A 20102-nucleotide genomic window follows, 5' to 3' on the forward strand; every position below is an offset into this window, starting at 1 on the left:
ATCAATAACCCTTCTACTGACCACGACACAACCACAACACGACCACAAGGACATCAATAAATGACAAGATCAGTGTTCTGTTTTAAATCTCTTGTTAAACTGCTGTTTCTGGACGAGTCTTTAACTGAGGCTGTCCTGGTTCTTCTGAATGTGGTTCACTGGTTTCCAGGTTCACTGGTTTCCACTTCCATTTGGTTTTATTTGCATATCTGTTTTATCTGCACTTTGTAACACTGTTTTAAAAAGGTGCTAAATAAATGAAGTTTAATATTATTATATCATTATTATAAACCTTCTATTGACCACAGAAGGACCACAAACCTTCTACTGACCACAGAAGGACCATATGGACATATATAGACCTTCTGAACATACTGTGTATGACATTTATCGGTGGGGCGGGGGGGGGGGGGGGGCCTCACCCTGTACATGCTGACGTTGCGTTTCTGCTGCAGGTTGCGGAGGGGGACCCCGGCCCTCTGGAGGGTCCTCTCAAAGCTGAAGCTGCAGCCCAGGTAGAAGACCACCATGTCCCTGAGCAGGGGGCTGTAGGCCTGCAGGGAGGGGGGGCGAGATACCTCCACACCCCCCTCAAACACACAGTACTGGGGACAGTCCACTCTGGAGGGGGGGGCGGGGGGGGAGACAGAGAGACAGTCAGCAGGTGGGAGAAAGAGAGTGTGTGTGTGTGTGTGTGTGTGTGTGTGTGTGTGTCTGTGTTGGTAGTGTTGGTAGTGTGTGTGTGTGTGTGTGTGTGTGTGTGTGTGTGTGTGTGTGTGTGTGTGTGTGGTACCTGATGTCTGTGTTGGTGGTGGTAGTGTGTGTGTGTGTGTGTGTGTGTATGTGTGTGTATGAGTGCGTATGTGTGTGTGTATGTGTGTGTTGGTGGTGGTAGTGTGTGTGTGTGTGTGTGTGTGTGTGTGTGTGTGTGTGTGTGTGTGTGTGGTACCTGATGTCTGTGTTGGTGGTGGTAGTGTGTGTGTGTGTGTGTGTATGTGTGCGTATGTGTGTGTGTATGTGTGTGTTGGTGGTGGTAGTGTGTGTGTGTGTGTGTGTGTGTGTGTGTGTGTGTGTGTGTGTGTGTGTGTGTGATACCTGATGTCTGTGTTGGTGGCCAGTGGGGGACAGCTGGTCTCTCCTGGTTGGCTGCGGTAGAGGAGCGGCAGGGGGGCGGGGTTAGCACGGCAGAAGGCCTCAAAGTCGTCTGATAGGCTCCTGGGCAGGATGACCACGTTAGCCTGCAGGTAACCTACCAATCAGAGATGGGGAGACGTTGTTAGCGACCAATAGGAAGTGTACTGGAGCTCCACAGGAACTCTGGCTCCGCCACGAGGGGAGGCCGCCACACCAACAACACAACCAGACGCCTGGAGCAGAGCAGCTCCAACACCGGGAAGAAGGAGAATAAACTAACAAAAGCAATTTTACAACAACAAGAATAAAAACAATAATAATAATAAAGATGAATCTAGCAGCATTGGTACTAGCTAGCTTCCATCACAAAATCAACTGACCATTGAGGTTAAATCCCGACACGTGAAGATAACAGGGAATAATAATAATAATAATAATAATAATAATAATAATAATAATAATAATAATAATAATAATGCTATGGATAGTTTTGATTTCCCTGCTTTCTGTAACGAGCCACAATCTGACAACAGTGTGGCTATAATACCAGCTAGGATAGAATACTAATACCATAGAACACCATAGAACACCATAGAATAACATAGAACACTGTAGAATACCATAGAATACCATAGAACACCGTAGAATACCATAGAATACCATAGAACACCATAGAACACCATAGAGTACAGTAGAACACCATAGAATACCATAGAACACCGTAGAATACCGTAGAACATCATAGAATACCATAGAAGACCATAGAACACCATAGAATACCATAGAACACCGTAGAATACCGTAGAACATCATAGAATACAGTAGAACACCATAAAATACCATAGAACACCATAGAATACCATAGAACACCATAGAGTACCATAGCCAATCAAAACGTTGTTGAGCTGCTACTCTTAAACACTATACGCTCTAGTACACACACACACACACACACACACACACACACACACACTCTATTAAAGAGGTGGTTGGTTCAAACAGTCAGCAACCCTTGGACCAACCAGAGTTAATGTTTTACCCTCCAGAGCCTCCAGACGCTGTCATACAATCAAACAACCTCAGAGACTCAGAGGAACATGAACGGGTTAGGGTTAGGGTTCAGTGATCTATGAATGCTCTAAACGGGACTTCTCCCAACGTTCCTCACAGTCAACATGGTCAACTAAAGTAGCGGTGAGGTGTGTCTGCCTGTGTGTGTGTGTGTGTGTGTGTGTGTGTGTGTGTGTGTGTGTGTGTGTGTGTTCCTACCTGCTGCCAGGCCTGAGGTGTTCTTTATACCGTGATTCTCCTGACGCATCAAAACCCTCAGAGCAGCTGGACTCATCTCACACACACTTGCCGACATCTTTGCACACACACACAGGCACACACAGTCTCTCTCTACCTGCCGTCTACACACACACACACACACACACACACACACACACACACACACAGTCTCTCTCTACCTGCCGTCTACACACACACACACACAAACACACACACACACACACACTGGCATCAACTGAAGAGTTTTGTTTAAATTAATTTCAGACACCTCAACTCCGCCCCTCTCTCTCGTTTAACCAATGGCTGTAGAGCACCTGTGTGTTTAACCAATGGCTGTAAAGCACCTGTTTGTCCTACTGTACCTGAGCGCGTGCTGCCTGTGGAGGTGGTAGCCATGGTAACGTTGGCACACCCTCGTCCCAGCACTCGGCACCTGGCTGGGTTGATGAGTAACCTTGGCAACCTTGTCAGGAGCATGCCTACAGCCTGGGGTCAGAGGTCGGAGGTCAGAGGCATGACCTCACACTGCAGCTACAGTCATTGTGTGATCGCCATGGAAACAAAATATTTAAGCAGCGGTTATTATTTCTCTTTTATGTATGAAGACATGAATCAAACATGTGGGTTATACACCTAAAGGTGCGGTGAGTTTTAGACAGGGAAATAAGTTAACACCTGGAAACACCTGGAAACACCTGGAAACACCTGGAAACACCTGCCACCTCCTGGTACAGTTTGGTGTTGGTGGGTAAATCTATAAATCTATAACTCTATAAATGTGTAAATGTGTAAATGTCTAAATCTATAAATGTCTAAATCAGTAAATGTGACCAGCCACTTTGGCGGGGAGCCCAAATTCTGCTTTCATTCCATTATTCATTATTTCATTAGCTAGGCTAGGGTAGCTAGCGTAGTTGGGTAGCTAGGTTAGGGTAGTTAGGTTAGCTAGGTTAGGGTAGCTAGGTTAGGGTAGCTAGGATAGGGTAGTTAGGGTAGCTAGGTTAGGGTAGCTAGGTTAGGGTAGCTTGGGTAGCTAGGTTAGGGTAGCTAGGTTAGCTAGGTTAGGGTAGCTAGGTTAGCGTAGCTAGGTTAGGGTAGCTAGCATAGCTAGGGTAGCTAGGTTAGGGTAGCTAGGTTAGCTAGGTTAGGGTAGCTAGGTTAGGGTAGCTAGGTTAGCTAGGGTAGCTAGGTTAGGGTAGCTAGGGTAGCTAGGTTAGGGTAGGTAGGTTAGCTAGGTTAGGGTAGCTAGGTTAGGGTAGCTAGGTTAGCTAGGGTAGGGTAGCTAGGTTAGCTAGGGTAGCTAGGTTAGGGTAGCTAGGTTAGCTAGGGTAGCTAGGTTAGGGTAGCTAGGTTAGGTTAGCTAGGGTAGCTAGGGTAGGTTAGCTAGGGTAGCTAGGTTAGGGTAGCTAGGTTAGCTAGGGTAGCTAGGTTAGGGTAGCTAGGTTAGCTAGGGTAGCTAGGTTAGGGTAGCTAGGTTAGCTAGGGTAGCTAGGTTAGCTACATGCTGCTGAGTCATCACCGTTTATTCAGACGCTCGAGGATCTTTTCCGGCTGCACGCGCGCTTCTGGTTTCTTCTCGCGAGAATCGAGACGTCAGCGTATCCATAGAAACATCGAAGCCTCGAGGTCAGAGGCATGACCTCACACTGCAGCTACAGTCATTGTGTGATCGCCATGGAAACAAAATATTTAAGCAGCGGTTATTATTTCTCTTTTATGTATGAAGACATGAATCAAACATGTGGGTTATACACCTAAAGGTGCGGTGAGTTTTAGACAGGGAAATAAGTTAACACCTGGAAACACCAGGAAACACCTGGAAACACCTGGAAACACCTGGAAACACCTGGAAACACCTGCCACCTCCTGGTACAGTTTGGTGTTGGTGGGTAAATCTATAAATCTATAACTCTATAAATGTGTAAATGTGTAAATGTCTAAATCTATAAATGTCTAAATCAGTAAATGTGACCAGCCACTTTGGCGGGGAGCCCAAATTCTGCTTTCATTCCATTATTAACTTGATTGTTTACTTTTTCTCCCTGTCATATGTAGTATGCTATTCTGAACTAACATCTGAGCATATCCACACAAACATATCCACACAAACATATCCACACAAACATATCCACACAAAAGTTCAAGGTGTTACCTATCAAATGGCATCCTGCTTTTGCATCTGATCATCATATTGTGAGTCAAACAGGGGATTCAGCAGAAGAGCCTACAGGAGGGGTTACTGCTGATGGCCCTAACCCCTAACCCCAAATCCTAACCCCTAACCCCTAACCCCAATCCCTAACCCCTAACCCTAACCCCTAACCCCTAACCCCTAACCCCAAATCCTAACCCCTAACCCCTAACCCTAACCCCTAACCCCTAACCCTAACCCTAACCCTAACCCTGGTCTGCATTGATTACTTTGTCTTATGATGACTGTTGGACAGATGATTCACTTACTTAAACAAATGGATTTGTTGTAAGTCACTTTGGATAAAGACGTCTGTTAAATGTCATAAATGAAAATGTAGGGTATGCTAGGTTAGCTAGGTTAGGGTAGCTAGGGTAGCTAGGTTAGGGTAGCTAGGTTAGCTAGGTTAGGGTAGCTAGGTTAGCTAGGTTAGGGTAGCTAGGTTAGCTAGGTTAGGGTAGCTAGGTTAGCTAGGTTAGGGTAGTTAGGGTAGCTAGGTTAGGGTAGCTAGGGTAGCTAGGTTAGGGTAGTTAGGTTAGTTAGGGTAGCTAGGTTAGCTAGCTTAGTTAGGGTAGCTAGGTTAGTTAGGGTAGCTAGGTTAGTTAGGGTAGCTAGGTTAGCTAGGTTAGTTAGGGTAGCTAGGTTAGGGTAGCTAGGTTAGGGTAGTTAGGGTAGCTAGGGTAGCTGGGTTAGGGTAGCTAGCATAGCTAGGTTAGGGTAGCTAGGTTAGGGTAGCTAGGGTAGGGTAGCTAGGTTAGCTAGGTTAGGGTAGTTATGGTAGCTAGGTTAGGGTAGCTAGCGTAGCTAGGTTTGCTAGAGTAGCTCGGTTAGGGTAGCTAGGGTAGGGTAGGTAGGTTAGCTAGGTTAGGTTAGCTAGGTTAGGGTAGCTAGGTTAGGGTAGCTAGGGTAGCTAGGCTAGGGTAGCTAGCGTAGTTGGGTAGCTAGGTTAGGGTAGTTAGGTTAGCTAGGTTAGGGTAGTTAGGTTAGCTAGGTTAGGGTAGTTAGGTTAGCTAGGTTAGGGTAGCTAGGTTAGGGTAGCTAGGATAGGGTAGTTATGATGATGATGATGATGATGATGATGATGATGATGCTGATAATAATAATAATAATAATAATAATAATAATAATAATAATAATAATAATTATTATTATTATTATTATTATTATTATTATTATTTCTTTTAAATCTCTTCATTTTTATAGACTAACCTTTAATTGATACTGCCCTTATTCTTTTTAATGTGTTGTGTTTTACTGTTTTCATCTTTGTAACACTGTTTTAAAAAGGTGCTATATAAATAAAGTGTATTATTATTATTGTTATTGTTATTATTATTATTATTATTAATAATAATAATAATAATTAACTTAGGAATAATTTAATTGGAGATAACATTTGGATTTCAAATGCATTTCAACTGTTCCAGAGGAGATTGAAGTGCAGCAGGATGGCAGTGATGGTAGCTAGGTTAGGTTAGCTAGGTTAGGTTAGCTAGGTTAGGGTAGCTAGGTTAGGGTAGCTAGGTTAGGTTAGCTAGGTTAGGTTAGCTAGGTTAGGGTAGCTAGGTTAGGTTAGCTAGGTTAGGGTTACATTGTAGTTAGGGTAGCTAGGTTAGGGTAGCTAGGTTAGGGTAGCTAGGTTAGGGTAGCTAGGTTAGGGTTACATTGTAGTTAGGTTAGCTAGGTTAGGGTTACATTGTAGTTAGGTTAGCTAGGTTAGGGTTACATTGTAGTTAGGTTAGCTAGGTTAGCTAGGTTAGGGTAGCTAGGTTAGGGTAGCTAGGTTAGGTTAGCTAGGTTAGGGTAGCTAGGTTAGGTTAGCTAGGTTAGCTAGGTTAGGTTAGCTAGGTTAGGGTAGCTAGGTTAGGTTAGCTAGGTTAGGGTAGCTAGGTTAGGGTAGCTAGGTTAGGTTAGCTAGGTTAGGGTAGCTAGGTTAGGGTAGCTAGGTTAGGGTAGCTAGGTTAGGGTTACATTGTAGTTAGGTTAGCTAGGTTAGGGTTACATTGTAGTTAGGTTAGCTAGGTTAGGGTTACATTGTAGTTAGGTTAGGTTAGGTTAGGGTTACATTGTAGTTAGGTTAGCTAGGTTAGCTAGGTTAGGGTAGCTAGGTTAGGGTTACATTGTAGTTAGGTTAGCTAGGTTAGGGTTACATTGTAGTTAGGTTAGCTAGGTTAGGGTTACATTGTAGTTAGGTTAGTTTAGGTTAGGTTAGGGTTACATTGTAGTTAGGTTAGTTTAGGTTAGGTTAGGGTTAGTTAGGTTAGGGTTAGGGTTAGTTAGGTTAGCTAGGTTAGGGTTACAGGATGGCAGTGATGGTTCACCAGGATCAGCTGAAACATATTCATGTTATTATCATAGAAACCAGCAGAGCAGTGGGCATTTACAAACATTTCATTTAATGTTTCATATCATTTCATCACGATGTGTCAGTCAGCTAGTAGCGATGTGAGCTGCTGACAACATCAGGACCAAGTTATCAGCTGGTGTATATCAAGACTTTTAGTTAAATCATGAAATGTTGACATTATCTGAGCCAAGTCAAGAGATGAGCTATTCTCAACTCAGGTTAGCTGGTTAAATGAACATGTATCTAGGATGTTACACTAACCTACTTGTTTTTACACTGTACACTGAGTGTGGGAGGTCAAAGACAAGTCAGAGAAATCTGAAATCTGAAATTGTGATTTTGAATAAGATTGAATGTTTATCTGTTTGATAAGGATTGATATTTCAGTTCCACAGTCATGCTAAAGATGGAGAGTGGAGTGGAGGCAGTCAGAGGAGCAAGTTAACAGACTTTTTTCAAAGGTAAAATAGAATATGGCTCTTCAGCAGCATTGAGAATGTTTATCATTTATCATGTGTATCCATCTATTCATCTACCTTCATAAACAGCTTCCACTGGGGTGGACCATGTGCAGCATGTACTGTATCAAAGATGAAATGTTCAAACTGTGACAACTGCAATTATTAATAAAAAGTCTATGAACCTTAATTGGTTCACCTTTACGGAGGTGTGATCCTAGAACGTCTGCTGCTAAATGGTTGTTAATCAGAAGGTCAGCTGGTCCCAGCATGCAGAGATAAGACCACAGCTCATCATATGAGCCAATCTGGGAAACAAAAGGTTGGAAACTGTGTAGCCTATCTGTGTGTCTGGACTTGGTTATGTAAATTGAAGGAAGACATTAATATGGATTAATATAATGTATATGTATTGTTTCCATATCATACTTAAGATATAGTGATGATAGTTTGAAGCAGAAGTTGCTACAGTATGAATAAGCTAATAGCTCAGTATTTCCTCAATAGTGGTGCTTGTTTGCTTATAATTAATGGAAAAGGTTTATTTGTCACAAAAAGTTAATTAGATTTGGCTAAATTGCTCCAGACTCCAGTAGGTAGCCTAGCATTACCACTTGTTTGGGTGCAAGGAAAAACCATTTGATTCCGGAGTCAACCGAAGGTTTCCCATTTATCACAGATCTGCAGGAGAGACAAAAACTATCTCTCTCTGATATGTTTTTTTCGCAAAACCTTTAGATTTGTTTCATCTATGTACAGTTCAATAACGAGACACGTCTTCAGGTCAGGGTGGTCAGGTGGTCTTCAGGTCAGGGTGGTCAGGTGGTTTTCAGGTCAGGGTGGTCAGGTGGTCTTCAGGTCAGGGTGGTCAGGTGGTCTTCAGCGCCTCCCCACCAACAGATAGAACTCATAACAGAATCATTGAACAGTCTTTGACTGAACAACATGTCATCATCATGACATGGTTATACTGTTAAAATAGATTGTTGTATGGTGTTATTGATTATAAGAATATAATAAATGACAGATGACAAATCTGTCTCCCCTCACACACACTGACTGACTGACTGACTGACTGACTGACTGACTGACATGGTCTTAGTTGTGAGGTTCAGAACAAAGTGGAGCTCTTTCAAGTTCTCATACCACCTGATTTCATAGCTGAGCATCTTTCATGTTAAATAATGACATAGAAACCATAGTCCAACTTACCTTGTAATAACAAGGTTTCTTGTTATTGGTAATTACCATGGTTATTACCATGTTATGAAGCACTTATTCCAAGCTATAATATAAAGTGTTACCAAAAATACTGTATGTCATTTATTTATTTTACAACCAATCAGTGTTTCTATCGCCTTTTTAATTATTAATCAAAAAGTCCATGTTTATTGGGACACAAACATCAGTTATAGCGAACTGGCAGAATCAAAAAGAGAGAATGATCTGAAGATACGCTCCTCATCCTCTCCTCTCCTCTCCTCTCCTCTCCTCTCCTCTCCTCTCCTCTCCTCTCCTCTCCTCTCCTCTCCTCTCCTCTCCTCTCCTCTCCTCTCCTCTCCTCTCCCCTCCCCTCCCCTCCCCTCCTCTCCTCTCCTCATCCTCTCCTCTCCTCTCCTCCTAGATTATTGAATATTTGGTTTAGCGCTTGTCGTTCTGTACGGGTCCTCCAGCAGGTGGCGGTAGAGGACAGAGTTTTCTGTGAAGGTCCTGAAAACTCGACTCACCAGAGGAGCGTCCGACTGCCTGCGGACCTTCCACTCAGGATTCAGGAATGATTCCGTAAGGGAAGGGTAATTTCTGACTAAGACACGAAAATAAAATGTCATTCATTCATTAGATAGAAAGATGGACAGACAGACAGACAGACAGACAGACAGACAGACAGACAGACAGACAGATAGAAAGATGGACAGACAGACAGTCAGACAGACAGACAGACAGACAGACAGACAGACAGACAGACAGACAGACAGACAGATAGACAGATAGATAGATAGATATATAGATGTGTTGTGATGGACAGAACATGAGTGCTGATTAGGAACAATTAAACTTTAATAACGGGCCAAGCTGTCGTCCACGAGCTGCCAGCTCCGGCTGGGCGCGAGGCTGGCGCTGTCCGCCTCCCGTGGTGCTGAACCGCCGCGCGCTAACCGGACAGACCGGCTGAGAATCCAAACACCTTCATCATCAGCGATTAAACACGAGCCCAGCGTCGGGAAACACGCTAATTACTGCCCGGTCTAAGTAGGCAGCGACTAAGCTGCTGTGACTTCTTCCGTCTGAGTTGTTTGGGTTCTGGCCGCAGACAGACAGGGTCCGGGCCAGACAGACAGGGTCCGGGCCAGACAGACAGGGTCCGGCCACAGACAGACAGGGTCCGGCCGCAGACGGACAGGGTCCGGGCCAGACGGACGGATGAGAAAGACAACATGGATAAATTGCTGTTCAGCAGTCTGAGGGATTGGAGCAACAGAGTATCGATCACAGATAATCCCTCACGGTGCTGTAATCCCGCTCCCAGCAGACGGCCTGCTGACGGTCATCTCCCGGGTTCGGCTTACATTTACCTAGGCCCATTCAAAGCCTACATTTTAATTCATAATTCAGTCAAATCGATCTGAATAAAATATTATTTTATCTAACATTCATTTACACCTTATTGTACTGTTGTTACTATTATTATTATTATTATTATAGGACATGTTATCTCATTATGATGATAATCATGTTTTGTCCTGTTTTTTGGTAAACTATAATAACCTAATCATTTCCTAAAATTCAGATTTTTAAAGTGGGACTATTTGCGCAGTGTAAGTGATTATTGGCCTCTAATAATATCATTATTAACATCAGTATTTATTAGATTATATTGATGCCTCCCCGCAATGTTGATAAGAGGCCGCTATTTTATCAAAATGTAAAAATGGATATCGACGTATCATAGGCGAGTGTTGTAGTGTTTGTTCTGGTCTCTGTAGCCTGTTTGAAACAGCCGCCGCCGCCGCCGGTGGTCGGTGTGAGCCCGTGGGCCTCGCGGCGGTGTGACACCGTGTAAGAGGCACCTCACACCGCGGGGCCAGTTCTCACGCTCCTCCGCTGTGATTAACGTCCAGAAACGCCCCCAAACCCCCAAACCGCATTGTCTGGCTCCGGGACGCTGGTCGTTATCCTCCCCGGGGATGAAGAGTCAATCTCTTGATCTCTTATCAGCGTCCCCAGCTCCGCTAGGAGGACCGCTGATGCCCCATCTCTCTGTCTCTCTGTCTCTCTCTGTCTCTCTCTGTCTCTCTCTGTCTCTCTCTGTCTCTCTGTCTCTCTGTCTCTCTGTCTCTCTGTCTCTCTCTCTCTCTGTCTCTCTCTCTCTCTCTCTCTCTCTCTCTCTCTCTCTCTCTCTCTCTCTCTCTCTCTCTCTCTCTCTCTCTTCTCTCCCTCCCTCCCTCCCTCCCTCCCTCCCTCCGCTGGCAGGTTATCTGGGTCTCCTCTCCAGCTCCCAGAGCACCGCGGCCGTCCTGCCCGGAGATAGCGGCCTAGCGGCGGCCTCGCCAGGGGAACGGACACGGAGATTCCCATCGCAAGGCAACAAAGACACGGACATGATGTCAGCATCCAACATCCATTGTCTCTGTCTTATCACTCAGATAACGGAGAGATGCTACAGAGGGCTGTCTCCCCCTGTTCGCCTATTATTCTTTATGGCCTTTTATAAATAAATACATTTTAAAAAGTATGAGATAATTTATTGAACCGGTTAGGGTTACGGTGCCCCATTAGGACATGTTTATTTATTAAGGGATTTTGATTTCCATAACTGAAGAGTTAACCCTTGGAATTCCTCTAAGATTCGGATGAACAACAACAACCCAAGTCCTGATCCAGACCCCCGGGTCAGAACGGGTTCTGTCAGTAGAACCACAGTAGAACCACAGTAGAACCACAGTAGAACCAATGGGGGAGAATGACTGGGGTGAAAGATGATAAACCGTCACGTGTTCCTTCTTCTTCATGCTCGTTAACGCTCGCTCCACCTCCCGGTGTCTCCTCCCGGTGTCCGTCCTGATTGGTCGGTGACACAAACACAGAGCGCGACCCCAAAGATAAAACACGAAGCCACGCGCCTCGCCGCGACAGTGTCTTCACTCAGCCACCGCTCACCGGAGGGACGGCGCGCTCCAAGGCACTTCAGTGTGGTCTCGAGGACCGTCCGGTGTCGCGATGCCTCGAGGGTTTCTAGTGAAACGGAGCAAACGGAGCTCACCAGCGTCCTACCGAGCGCGCGGCGACGACGACAACGAACGGCAGGAAGCGGTAAACACACCGGAGGGGGAGGAGGCGACCGGTGTCCCGGTTCCCGAGGACGTGAGAGAGTCGTGGCCCGGTGTCCCGGTCGAGGCGGACCCGGTGGAGGTCGGGTCGGACTTAGACCGTTACTCACACTGTTCCCCGGTTCCCGAGGGGTCCCCGCGCCGCGCCGACCTCTCCTACAGCCCGATCAAACCGGTCGGTACCGAGCTGGAGACGTCGTTCTTCCACCGGTGCCTGACGTCACCGGCAGCGACGGAGCCGTTCCCGTTAAGCACCCCGGTGTCCTCCATCGAGAGGCTCCTGATGAACCACCACGCGCCCTATGGACTCCCTGACGTGACCTTTGACCTCCCCGCGCACCACCGGTACCCGCCGTTACTGCAGCACGCGACGAAGCGCGGCTACGTGGAACCGGAGCGCGAGGCCAAACCGGCGACCAAGAAGCCCAAAGCGAACCGGAAACTGAGCTTCGAGGACGAGGTGACGACCTCCCCGGTGCTCGGGCTCCGGATCAAGAAGGAGGATCCCGGGGACGTCAGACCGGTGGGCGCGTGTTCCGGTAAGAAGCCGCTCGGGGAGTTCATCTGCCAGCTCTGCCGCGAGGAGTACCTCGACCCGGTGTCCCTCGCGCAGCACAAATGCTCCCGGATCGTGCGCGTGGAGTACCGGTGTCCCGAGTGCGACAAAGTGTTCAGCTGCCCCGCCAACCTCGCCTCGCACCGCCGGTGGCACAAACCGCGTCCGGTAAACAACACCGGCGAGGCGCAGGGCGCGAGAAAGTCTCAACCGGAGACGGGACGGGTCCACGAGAGGACGTCGGTGGAGGGGAAGGAGAACGCGAGCGCTCTCCGGGTGAACAGCTCCCCGCGGCTCGAGCCGTTCGATCACCGGTACCGGACACCGGAGAAGTGTCTGGACCTTCACGTGAGAGCGGCGGACAGCCCGGGCGTGCTGCTCGGTCCGGACGGGGCCGCCTCTCCCTTCCTACCGGCCCCCGGTCCCGGGGAGGAGATGTACGAGTGCCGGTTCTGCTCCAAGAGGTTCCGCCGACACGCGTACCTACGAAAACACCTCGCGGCGCACGAGATCGTCAAAGCCTCACCGTACCGCCAGATCGACACCGGACAGGTTCCGCTCCCGTGCCTCCTCTGCGGCGCGCTCTTCCCCTCTGTGGAGATCCGGGACAAACACCGGCTGTGGCACGCGATGAGAGACGAGATCCTGGCCACGAGCCCACCGGGGAAGAGCAGCGCGCTGTTACCGGACCTGACCGGAGCCGAGCAGCAGATCTTCACGTGCAAGCACTGTCCGTCCACCTTCTTCAGCTCCCCGGGGCTCACGCGACACATCAACAAATCGCACCCGACCGAGACGCGGCAGGTGATGCTGCTGCAGATGGCCGTCAGCCCCGGATGTTAGCCCGGTAGACCCGGTAGACCCGTAGCCTTAGAAACACATGGAGACGAAAAATATGAAATAAAGTCATTCAGTTGTTCGGTTGTCGCCTGTTCCTGATCAGGTCACAACTATATTTTTATGACAGACAGGCTGTTGCCATGGTAATAGCTTATAACTAGATCTAGAAACTGGACATATAAGCTGCCCAAGTTATTTATGTCAAATCCCATTTTAATGGTCCTTTACACAACATACAGGATCACATCAGGATCACAACATCAGGATCCATGCAATGAAACGCTTTAGCTTAGCAGCTCCTCCTCAACGCAACAATTAAACAATGTCAATATCAATCTGCAGCGCAACGATGTAATAATAACTAAATGAGGGAACAGTAATAATAGCCATGTTTCTCCTGGCTGCTGTTAACGACAGAGCGAATGGGGCCTTTATGAAATGTTTAATATTATTTCAAGCATGTAATAAATGAGAAATGAAATGTCCAACCGCCTGTATCTTCAACGTAGTTCCTGTGGAAACTCAATGTGCTTGTTTGAGTCTAGATGTGGTATTTGTTTATAAACCAACTACAAGGCTAATATGTATTTGTTTATAAACCAACTACAAGGCTAATATGTATTTGTTTATAAACCAACTACAAGGCTAATATGTATTTTCGTACAGAAAAGCCGTCTTATCTGTGAGGCTAGTGTATACAGTTGTTTTTGTGGTAAAGAAAATGATGTATTCTTTGAAAATTAATTGTTGAAATAGAATGTCGTCATCATGTGTTATTTTGATATGTAGTAAAAAATGAATTCATTCGCAGTGATTGTCAATAAACACTTGAATGTTTTCTGAAGTGTGTGTCTGTACTGGCTCCGTCTGAACATGGAATCATTAAACAAACACCTGGTAAGAATACGTTTATTGTCAAAGACCACTGACTGGAACAGCCATTACACATGTATACTACAAGTATGACAATACTATCATTCATGTGTGTGTGTGTGTGTGTGTGTGTGTGTGTGGCTGTCATATCAACACATGCAGTAGTGGTGGCCATGCAGCTTTTGGTCAGCAGTAACATCAGTGGTCAGGTGAGCAGGTGGTTATTTACAGAATGCAGAGTGGAGAAAGTCTTAACCAATCAGCAGGGAGAAAGCGAGGAGTCTTAGCCAATCATATTTCAGCCTAGAGTCGAGAGCACCGGAGAGCAACACATTACCATGACGACCTCTGTGTCATCTGAAAAAATGATAATTAAAAAAATAATTCAAATTCGGAACTGACCTAAAATATTCAAACAAAACAACGTAACAGACCCTGACCTTGACATGGCAGCAGTTTGTTTTTAAAAGATAATAACTGAGAAACCAAACATTGATCAGTGATGTTCAGTCCCTTTCCTCGCTAGCAGAGAACCTATAGAATATGACCCTATAGAACCCTCTAGAACCCATAGAACCCTCTAGAATCTATCAAACCCTCTAGAACCTTTAGAACCCTCGAGAATCTATAGAACCCTCTAGAAACGACTGGGACAGACTGCAGTGAAGACCTCTCTCCTAACAAAAGCGGTGTGTCCTAATATCCCCGAAAACACAACACACACACTCTCTCTCTCTCTCTCTCCCTCCATCCTCTCTGTGGCCAGAGGTTTCTCTCAGTCCTGTGTCCAGTGCCAAAGCTAAAGACTGTTTTATTGTTTTATGATGGTTAATATGTCCTGACCAAAACAACCATCTAAAGTCAACACTAGACTAGAGAGAGAGAGAGAGAGAGACAGAGAGAGAGAGAGAGAGAGAGAGAGACAGAGAGAGAGAGAGAGAGAGAGAGAGAGAGAGAGAGAGAGACAGAGAGACAGAGAGACAGAGAGAGAGAGAGAGAGAGAGAGAGAGAGAGAGAGAGAGAGACAGAGAGAGAGAGAGACACAGAGAGAGAGAGAGAAGACAGTGTGGATGGACAGAGTCTAAATGAACCCTAGCAGCTAAGTGATGGTCTGGTGGGACTCAGAACACTCTAGAACGGTTCTACCGGTGACTCATAGAACACTCTAGAACGGTTCTACCGGTGTGACTCATAGAACACTCTAGAACGGTTCTACCGGTGTGACTGTCTCTACGTGGCTTGAGGTTAACATAGGGGAGCAGATATCATTCATACACATTAAATATGGATCTATTCTTATTTATGTATTCATGATGTGACACAGGGGTGGGCCGTTGTTATGACAATATATGAACAAAACAAAACAGTAACATTCAGTAACATTCTTTATCAGAGCCACAAGCAACCTTTTAACCTTGATATAAAACAGAACAACATGTGACCCTGAAACGCAGCAGTGACATCACACTCAGACTCCATTTCAGAACAAACGTGATGAGAAACAAGTGCTTCAGTTTGACCAATCGGTGTCCGCCTCACTCAAAACTTCCCTCAACCTCATCATTGTGATGTCATCATCTTTAAAACACTGGCCAATCAGACGAGGCTTCAATCAGAGCAGAGAAACGGCCGCTAACCTGCCTGCATACAACACAACAAGCTTCTCTCTCACTTCCTGTTTCCTTGTTCTGACAGACTTCTAACAATCTCTAGCTCCCATCGTGGGTTGTGATTGGCCAGGGGGAGTAGCCAATCAACACGTCCCGTTTCAGCTCAGTGAAACGTCGACCGATCAGCCTTCTGATGTCTCTGCTGTCTGACGTCAGCGTCTGTCTCTGGCTCCCAGGTGTCTCTGGGGGCCAGTGGAGGCTGTGTCGTGGTAGAGGCCAGTGGAGGCTGTGTCGTGGTAGAGGCCGGTAGAGGGTTGTGGTAGAGGTCAGTGGAGGCTGTGTCGGCGTAGAGGCCAGTGGAGGGCCCTGGTAGAGGCGGGGCCAGTCTGGTCCTAGCTGGCGGCTGGCTGGGCCAATGGCGTGGTGTCATGGCAGCGTGAGGGAGGGGTCAGCCGGGGGAAGGTCAGGTCTTATTGACCGAGCCAGAGGAGGGGCGGAGCTTGATGGACATGCGGCTCCTGCTAGTAGGAGGGGACACGTCTGGACGACCTCCGACCTGCTGAGTCTCTAGGCATGAGCCTGGGGGAGGGAGGGAGGGGGGGGGGGGGGGAGAGAACACAGGCGTTAAAAACCCCTGTGCCTGCCCAGGACAGACAGACACAGACTACTAGGTCCTACCTGCCTTCCCTGAGGAAGCTACCCAGCTAACAGCTAATCCCGAGGTACATACTAACAGCTAATGCTAGCTTATCTCTAAGGACCAGGAAGGGGAGGGGCGGTACATGCACTCTGATAGCACTGTGTCTCATCTCTCTCTAGACAACGTTAGCATTATAGCATTATAGCATTATAGCATTATGGCATTATAGCATTATGCAGGGTGACCAGACATCCCGGTTTCAAGCTGGGTGTCCCGAGTCCCGACAAATATCTGTAAAACACTAAAATGTCCCGGTTTTCAACATTCACTACCAAATTGTCCCATTTTTCATCACAACACCCCACACTCCCTTCCCCAACCAACCACAAGCACGCACGATGACCAACATTCTATGCATTCCTGTGGTTGGCAGAGAGCCGGGTGATTGACAGGCAGACCCCACATCTTTACAGGGTCATTACAACCTAACCCAGTCAGAAAACATTAACAATGCACCATGCGTCTGGATTCAACCCTGATTCGTCTCACTGTCAAGGCTTTGCGATGAGGCTTGTCTTGTGGCTCTGTCTGAAGTCTGTCAGTACGCTAACGGTTAGCTGTCATGTCGAAGAGGAAGTCTCTAGAAGGCTTCCTCTGTTCTCTGTGGAAGTAGCCGGCAACGAAAATGCTGCGTTCTGCAGACACTGCAAGGGTCACACACTGCAAGAGTCACACACTGCAAGAGACACACACTGCAAGAGACACACACTGCAAGAGTCACACACTGCAAGAGTCACACACTGCAAGAGTCACACACTGCAAGAGTCACACACTGCAAGAGTCACACACTGCAAGAGTACATGTTCGGTGAGCACGGTGGAAATACCAACATAAAAGATGACATTAAGACGGCCTAACAGAAGCGGTGGCTACAAGCAGGAAGTAGCACTGTTGCTACCTACGTCAGCGGCCAAACGGCGGTGAGCTTTCCATCCATGGACTGTACAGCTGGTCTAATTTGAAAATTCTATGATGAGCGTTTTACATGCGATCGCACAAAGCTGAGGCAATTGTGAACAATGTAATTGCCGCCCAGACACTATGGATGTCGACCTCGTCTCTGTTGCTGTCGATGCCTCAAACCTAAATTCTAATCGTGATCCGGTACTTCAAACCAACGGAGGGGGTAAATGTCAAGATCACATCAATACCAGGTGAGACGTCAACAATTCTCTTAGACGAAGTCCACCGTAGACTCCATAGTCGTTTAACCATAGACTCCATAGTCGTTTAACCATAGACTCCATAGTCGTTTAACCATAGACTCCATAGTCGTTTAACCATAGACTCCATAGTCGTTTAACCTGATGGACAAAGTTGTCGGCTTTTGTGCTGTCAACACCAACATCAACTTTGGAGGAAAGTCGAGGAGAGGAGAAAACAATGGGTTCTGCAAGGTAAACAAGGTCACCACCAACCACCTCGTTGGGGTCGGCCGCAATACAGACCGCAGCCCAAACTCTCCTGCACCACACAGAGCTTTGTTGTAAAGGTTTTTACATTCTTTCATATCTACACTGTCCGCACAGAAGAGCTGAAAGACTTGTGTACCTTTGTCGACCTCGAGCCACTCTCTTATTTCTCCTATTTTCCTAATAAGACCTTTGACGTTTTAATCGTTGTAAACTCGCCATTTTTAAGTTTTAATTCTGTGAAACTTCTGAGTATTGAAAGCATCATAGACCAGCTGACGGCCGCGCGTTGTGAAGATAAGGTTGTGAAGATGTAAGTTAGTTATTTTTATGTTATGGAAATTATTCCAAAATTAAAAAGTTATTTCAGTTATTTACAGGCTATTCAAAGATACTTGTTCTTGATACAACTTACGTTGTTTTGTTTAAAAAAAAATAGCTGGCAGAGAATGTGTCAGTCGGCCATTAGGCTGGCAGCCTGTGCTTGTTCACACTGACAAATACCTTCTGTTTTGTTTTGAAAGGTATCTGACAATCAGTAAATATGTTATACCTCACCAGTGCAATCCTTGTTATTATACAGTTTTCAAATAAACTATGTTTTGCTGGATATTTGGAGACAAAACCTAATTTTTGGTTTGCTGAGGCGCTGTCCTTGGTGTTGAAAAGGTTAGGGGTTAGTTAGGGTGTAGGAGGGTTAGGGTTGGGGTTAGGGTTAGGAAGGGTTAGTTAGGGTTAGGAAGGGTTAGTTAGGGTTAGGATGTAGGAGGGTTAGGGTTAGGAAGGGTTAGGGTTAGGGTTAGGAAGGTGCAGTCACCAGGTGTGCTAAAATAACTCCCTCATCCTGAGGGAAACGCTGACGGTGCAGAAGAGCATACATGTGACCCTAACCCTAACCCTAAGAGCATACATGTGACCCTAACCTTAACCCTAACCCTAAGAGCATACATACAGGAACACTGAAGGGTCCTGGTTTGAGGGTTTGAAAATGTCACCCTAGCATGACAGCATTATAGCATCATAGCATTATAGCATTATAGCATCATAGCATTATAGCATGACAGCTAAGTCACTGGGACAACTGTATGTTCTCAAACCAAACACCATTCAGTCACACTATCGACACCCTGGACAGAGATGTACACATTTACATTTCAGTCATTTAGACGCTTTTATCCAAAGCAACTTCCGATCAGTTCTCAGAGTCTCAGTAAGTCAATCAACGAACAGTGATCGTCCCTCCTGGTCCTGGTGGAGAGTGGCGGTACTGCAGGCTTTGCCCCAGCTCAGCACTGACACGACTGGTCAGCTGATCAGTGTTTAGAGGCCAGGTGATCAGCACCGGGCTGGGACAAAGAGGCCTGACCAGACCAGACCAGAACCAGACCAGAACCAGACCAGAACCAGACCAGAACCAGGACCAGGACAAGACCCAGACCCAGACCAGGACCAGACCAGATCAGAACCAGACCAGGAGGGAGGAGCAACGCTCTAGAACTGTTATCAGTCTGGGATGAGGACATACAGGAACAGGAAGTGGAAATGTGAGAACATACAGGAACAGGAAGTGGAACTTTGGGGGAGGAAGAGGAAGAAGAAGGTTCTCTGTTGCAGCTGTGTGTGTGTGTGTGTGTGTGTGTGTGTGTGCAGCATACCATTCACAACTAGCATGAAACACCTTCCGCTTGAGGCCTTTTCCCTTCCCCTTCCCCATGTGGTCTAGAGGGTTAGGGAGGAGAGAGACCCCCCCACTGGGGTCTGGAGGGAGGGAGGGAGAGAGGGGGGAGGAAGAGAGGGAGGGATGGAGAGAGGGGGGAGGGAGGGAGGGAGGGAGAGAAGGAGGGGGGAGGGAGGGAAGGAGGGGGGAGGGAGGGAGAGAAGGAGGGGGGAGGGAGGGAGGGAGGAGTGATGCAGAAAAGCAAAACAAGAGAGAGAAGAGAGTCGGTGTGAACAGTGACACACACACACACACACACACACACACACACTCTATTGTTAGTGATCTGGAATCCCCATGAATGTTCAAACAGCCTAAACCTACACTCACCAGCCACTTTATTAGGTACACCTTGCTAGTACTGGGTTGGACCCCCTTTTGTAGCCCATCTGCTTCAAGGTTCGACGTGTTGTGTGTTCAGAGATGGTCTTCTGCATACCTTGGTTGTAACGAGTGGTTATTTGAGTTACTTTGCCTTTCTATCATCTTGAACCAGTCTGGCCATTCATTCTCCTCTGACCTCTGGCATCAACAAGGTATTTTCGCCCAGAGAACTGCCGCTCGCTGGATATTTTCTCTTTTTCGGACCATTCTCTGTAAACCCTAGAGATGGTTGTGTGTGAAAATCCCAGTAGATCAGCAGTTT

At 46.8% G+C, this 20102-nt stretch overlaps 3 protein-coding genes and 1 long non-coding RNA gene across 4 annotated transcripts in view; 1 reads left to right on the forward strand and 3 right to left on the reverse strand.

Moving 5' to 3' along the window:
* dglucy (D-glutamate cyclase) overlaps window positions 1–2879 on the reverse strand; it is an 8312-nt gene extending 5433 nt beyond the window's left edge. Inside the window, exons 1-3 of the mRNA XM_083684177.1 lie at window positions 2787–2879; window positions 1096–1249; window positions 423–621 (exon numbers count right to left, since the gene is read on the reverse strand). Of these exons, the coding sequence (XP_083540303.1) occupies window positions 423–621; window positions 1096–1249; window positions 2787–2820 (387 nt within the window). The 5' untranslated portion in view covers window positions 2821–2879. The remainder of the gene's footprint in view (window positions 1–422; window positions 622–1095; window positions 1250–2786) is intronic.
* Window positions 2880–11567: 8688 nt separating this feature from the next.
* Window positions 11568–13147, forward strand: insm2 (insulinoma-associated 2; the record flags this gene model as incomplete). Its single annotated transcript, XM_083684181.1, has 1 exon — window positions 11568–13147. Exon 1 carries the CDS (start codon window positions 11639–11641, stop codon window positions 13145–13147), a length of 1509 nt encoding a protein of 502 aa, XP_083540307.1. The 5' UTR covers window positions 11568–11638.
* Window positions 13148–14037: 890 nt separating this feature from the next.
* LOC310814587 lies at window positions 14038–19435 on the reverse strand. The gene is made up of 2 exons (XR_014554584.1): window positions 19395–19435; window positions 14038–16206 (listed from the first exon to the last, which is right to left on the reverse strand). It is a non-coding gene; the product is annotated as an uncharacterized lncRNA (long non-coding RNA).
* A 335-nt stretch (window positions 19436–19770) lies between these two features.
* Window positions 19771–20102, reverse strand: part of ralgapa1 (Ral GTPase activating protein catalytic subunit alpha 1) — a gene marked incomplete at its 3' end in the record, with an annotated part of 25637 nt that continues 25305 nt past the window's right edge. The window contains exon 26 of the mRNA XM_083683432.1: window positions 19771–19776. Within this exon, the coding sequence (XP_083539558.1) occupies window positions 19771–19776 (6 nt within the window). The remainder of the gene's footprint in view (window positions 19777–20102) is intronic.

The sequence above is a fragment of the Argentina silus genome, assembly GCF_951799395.1.
Source record: "Argentina silus genome assembly, chromosome: 13".
NCBI lineage: Eukaryota > Metazoa > Chordata > Actinopteri > Argentiniformes > Argentinidae > Argentina > Argentina silus.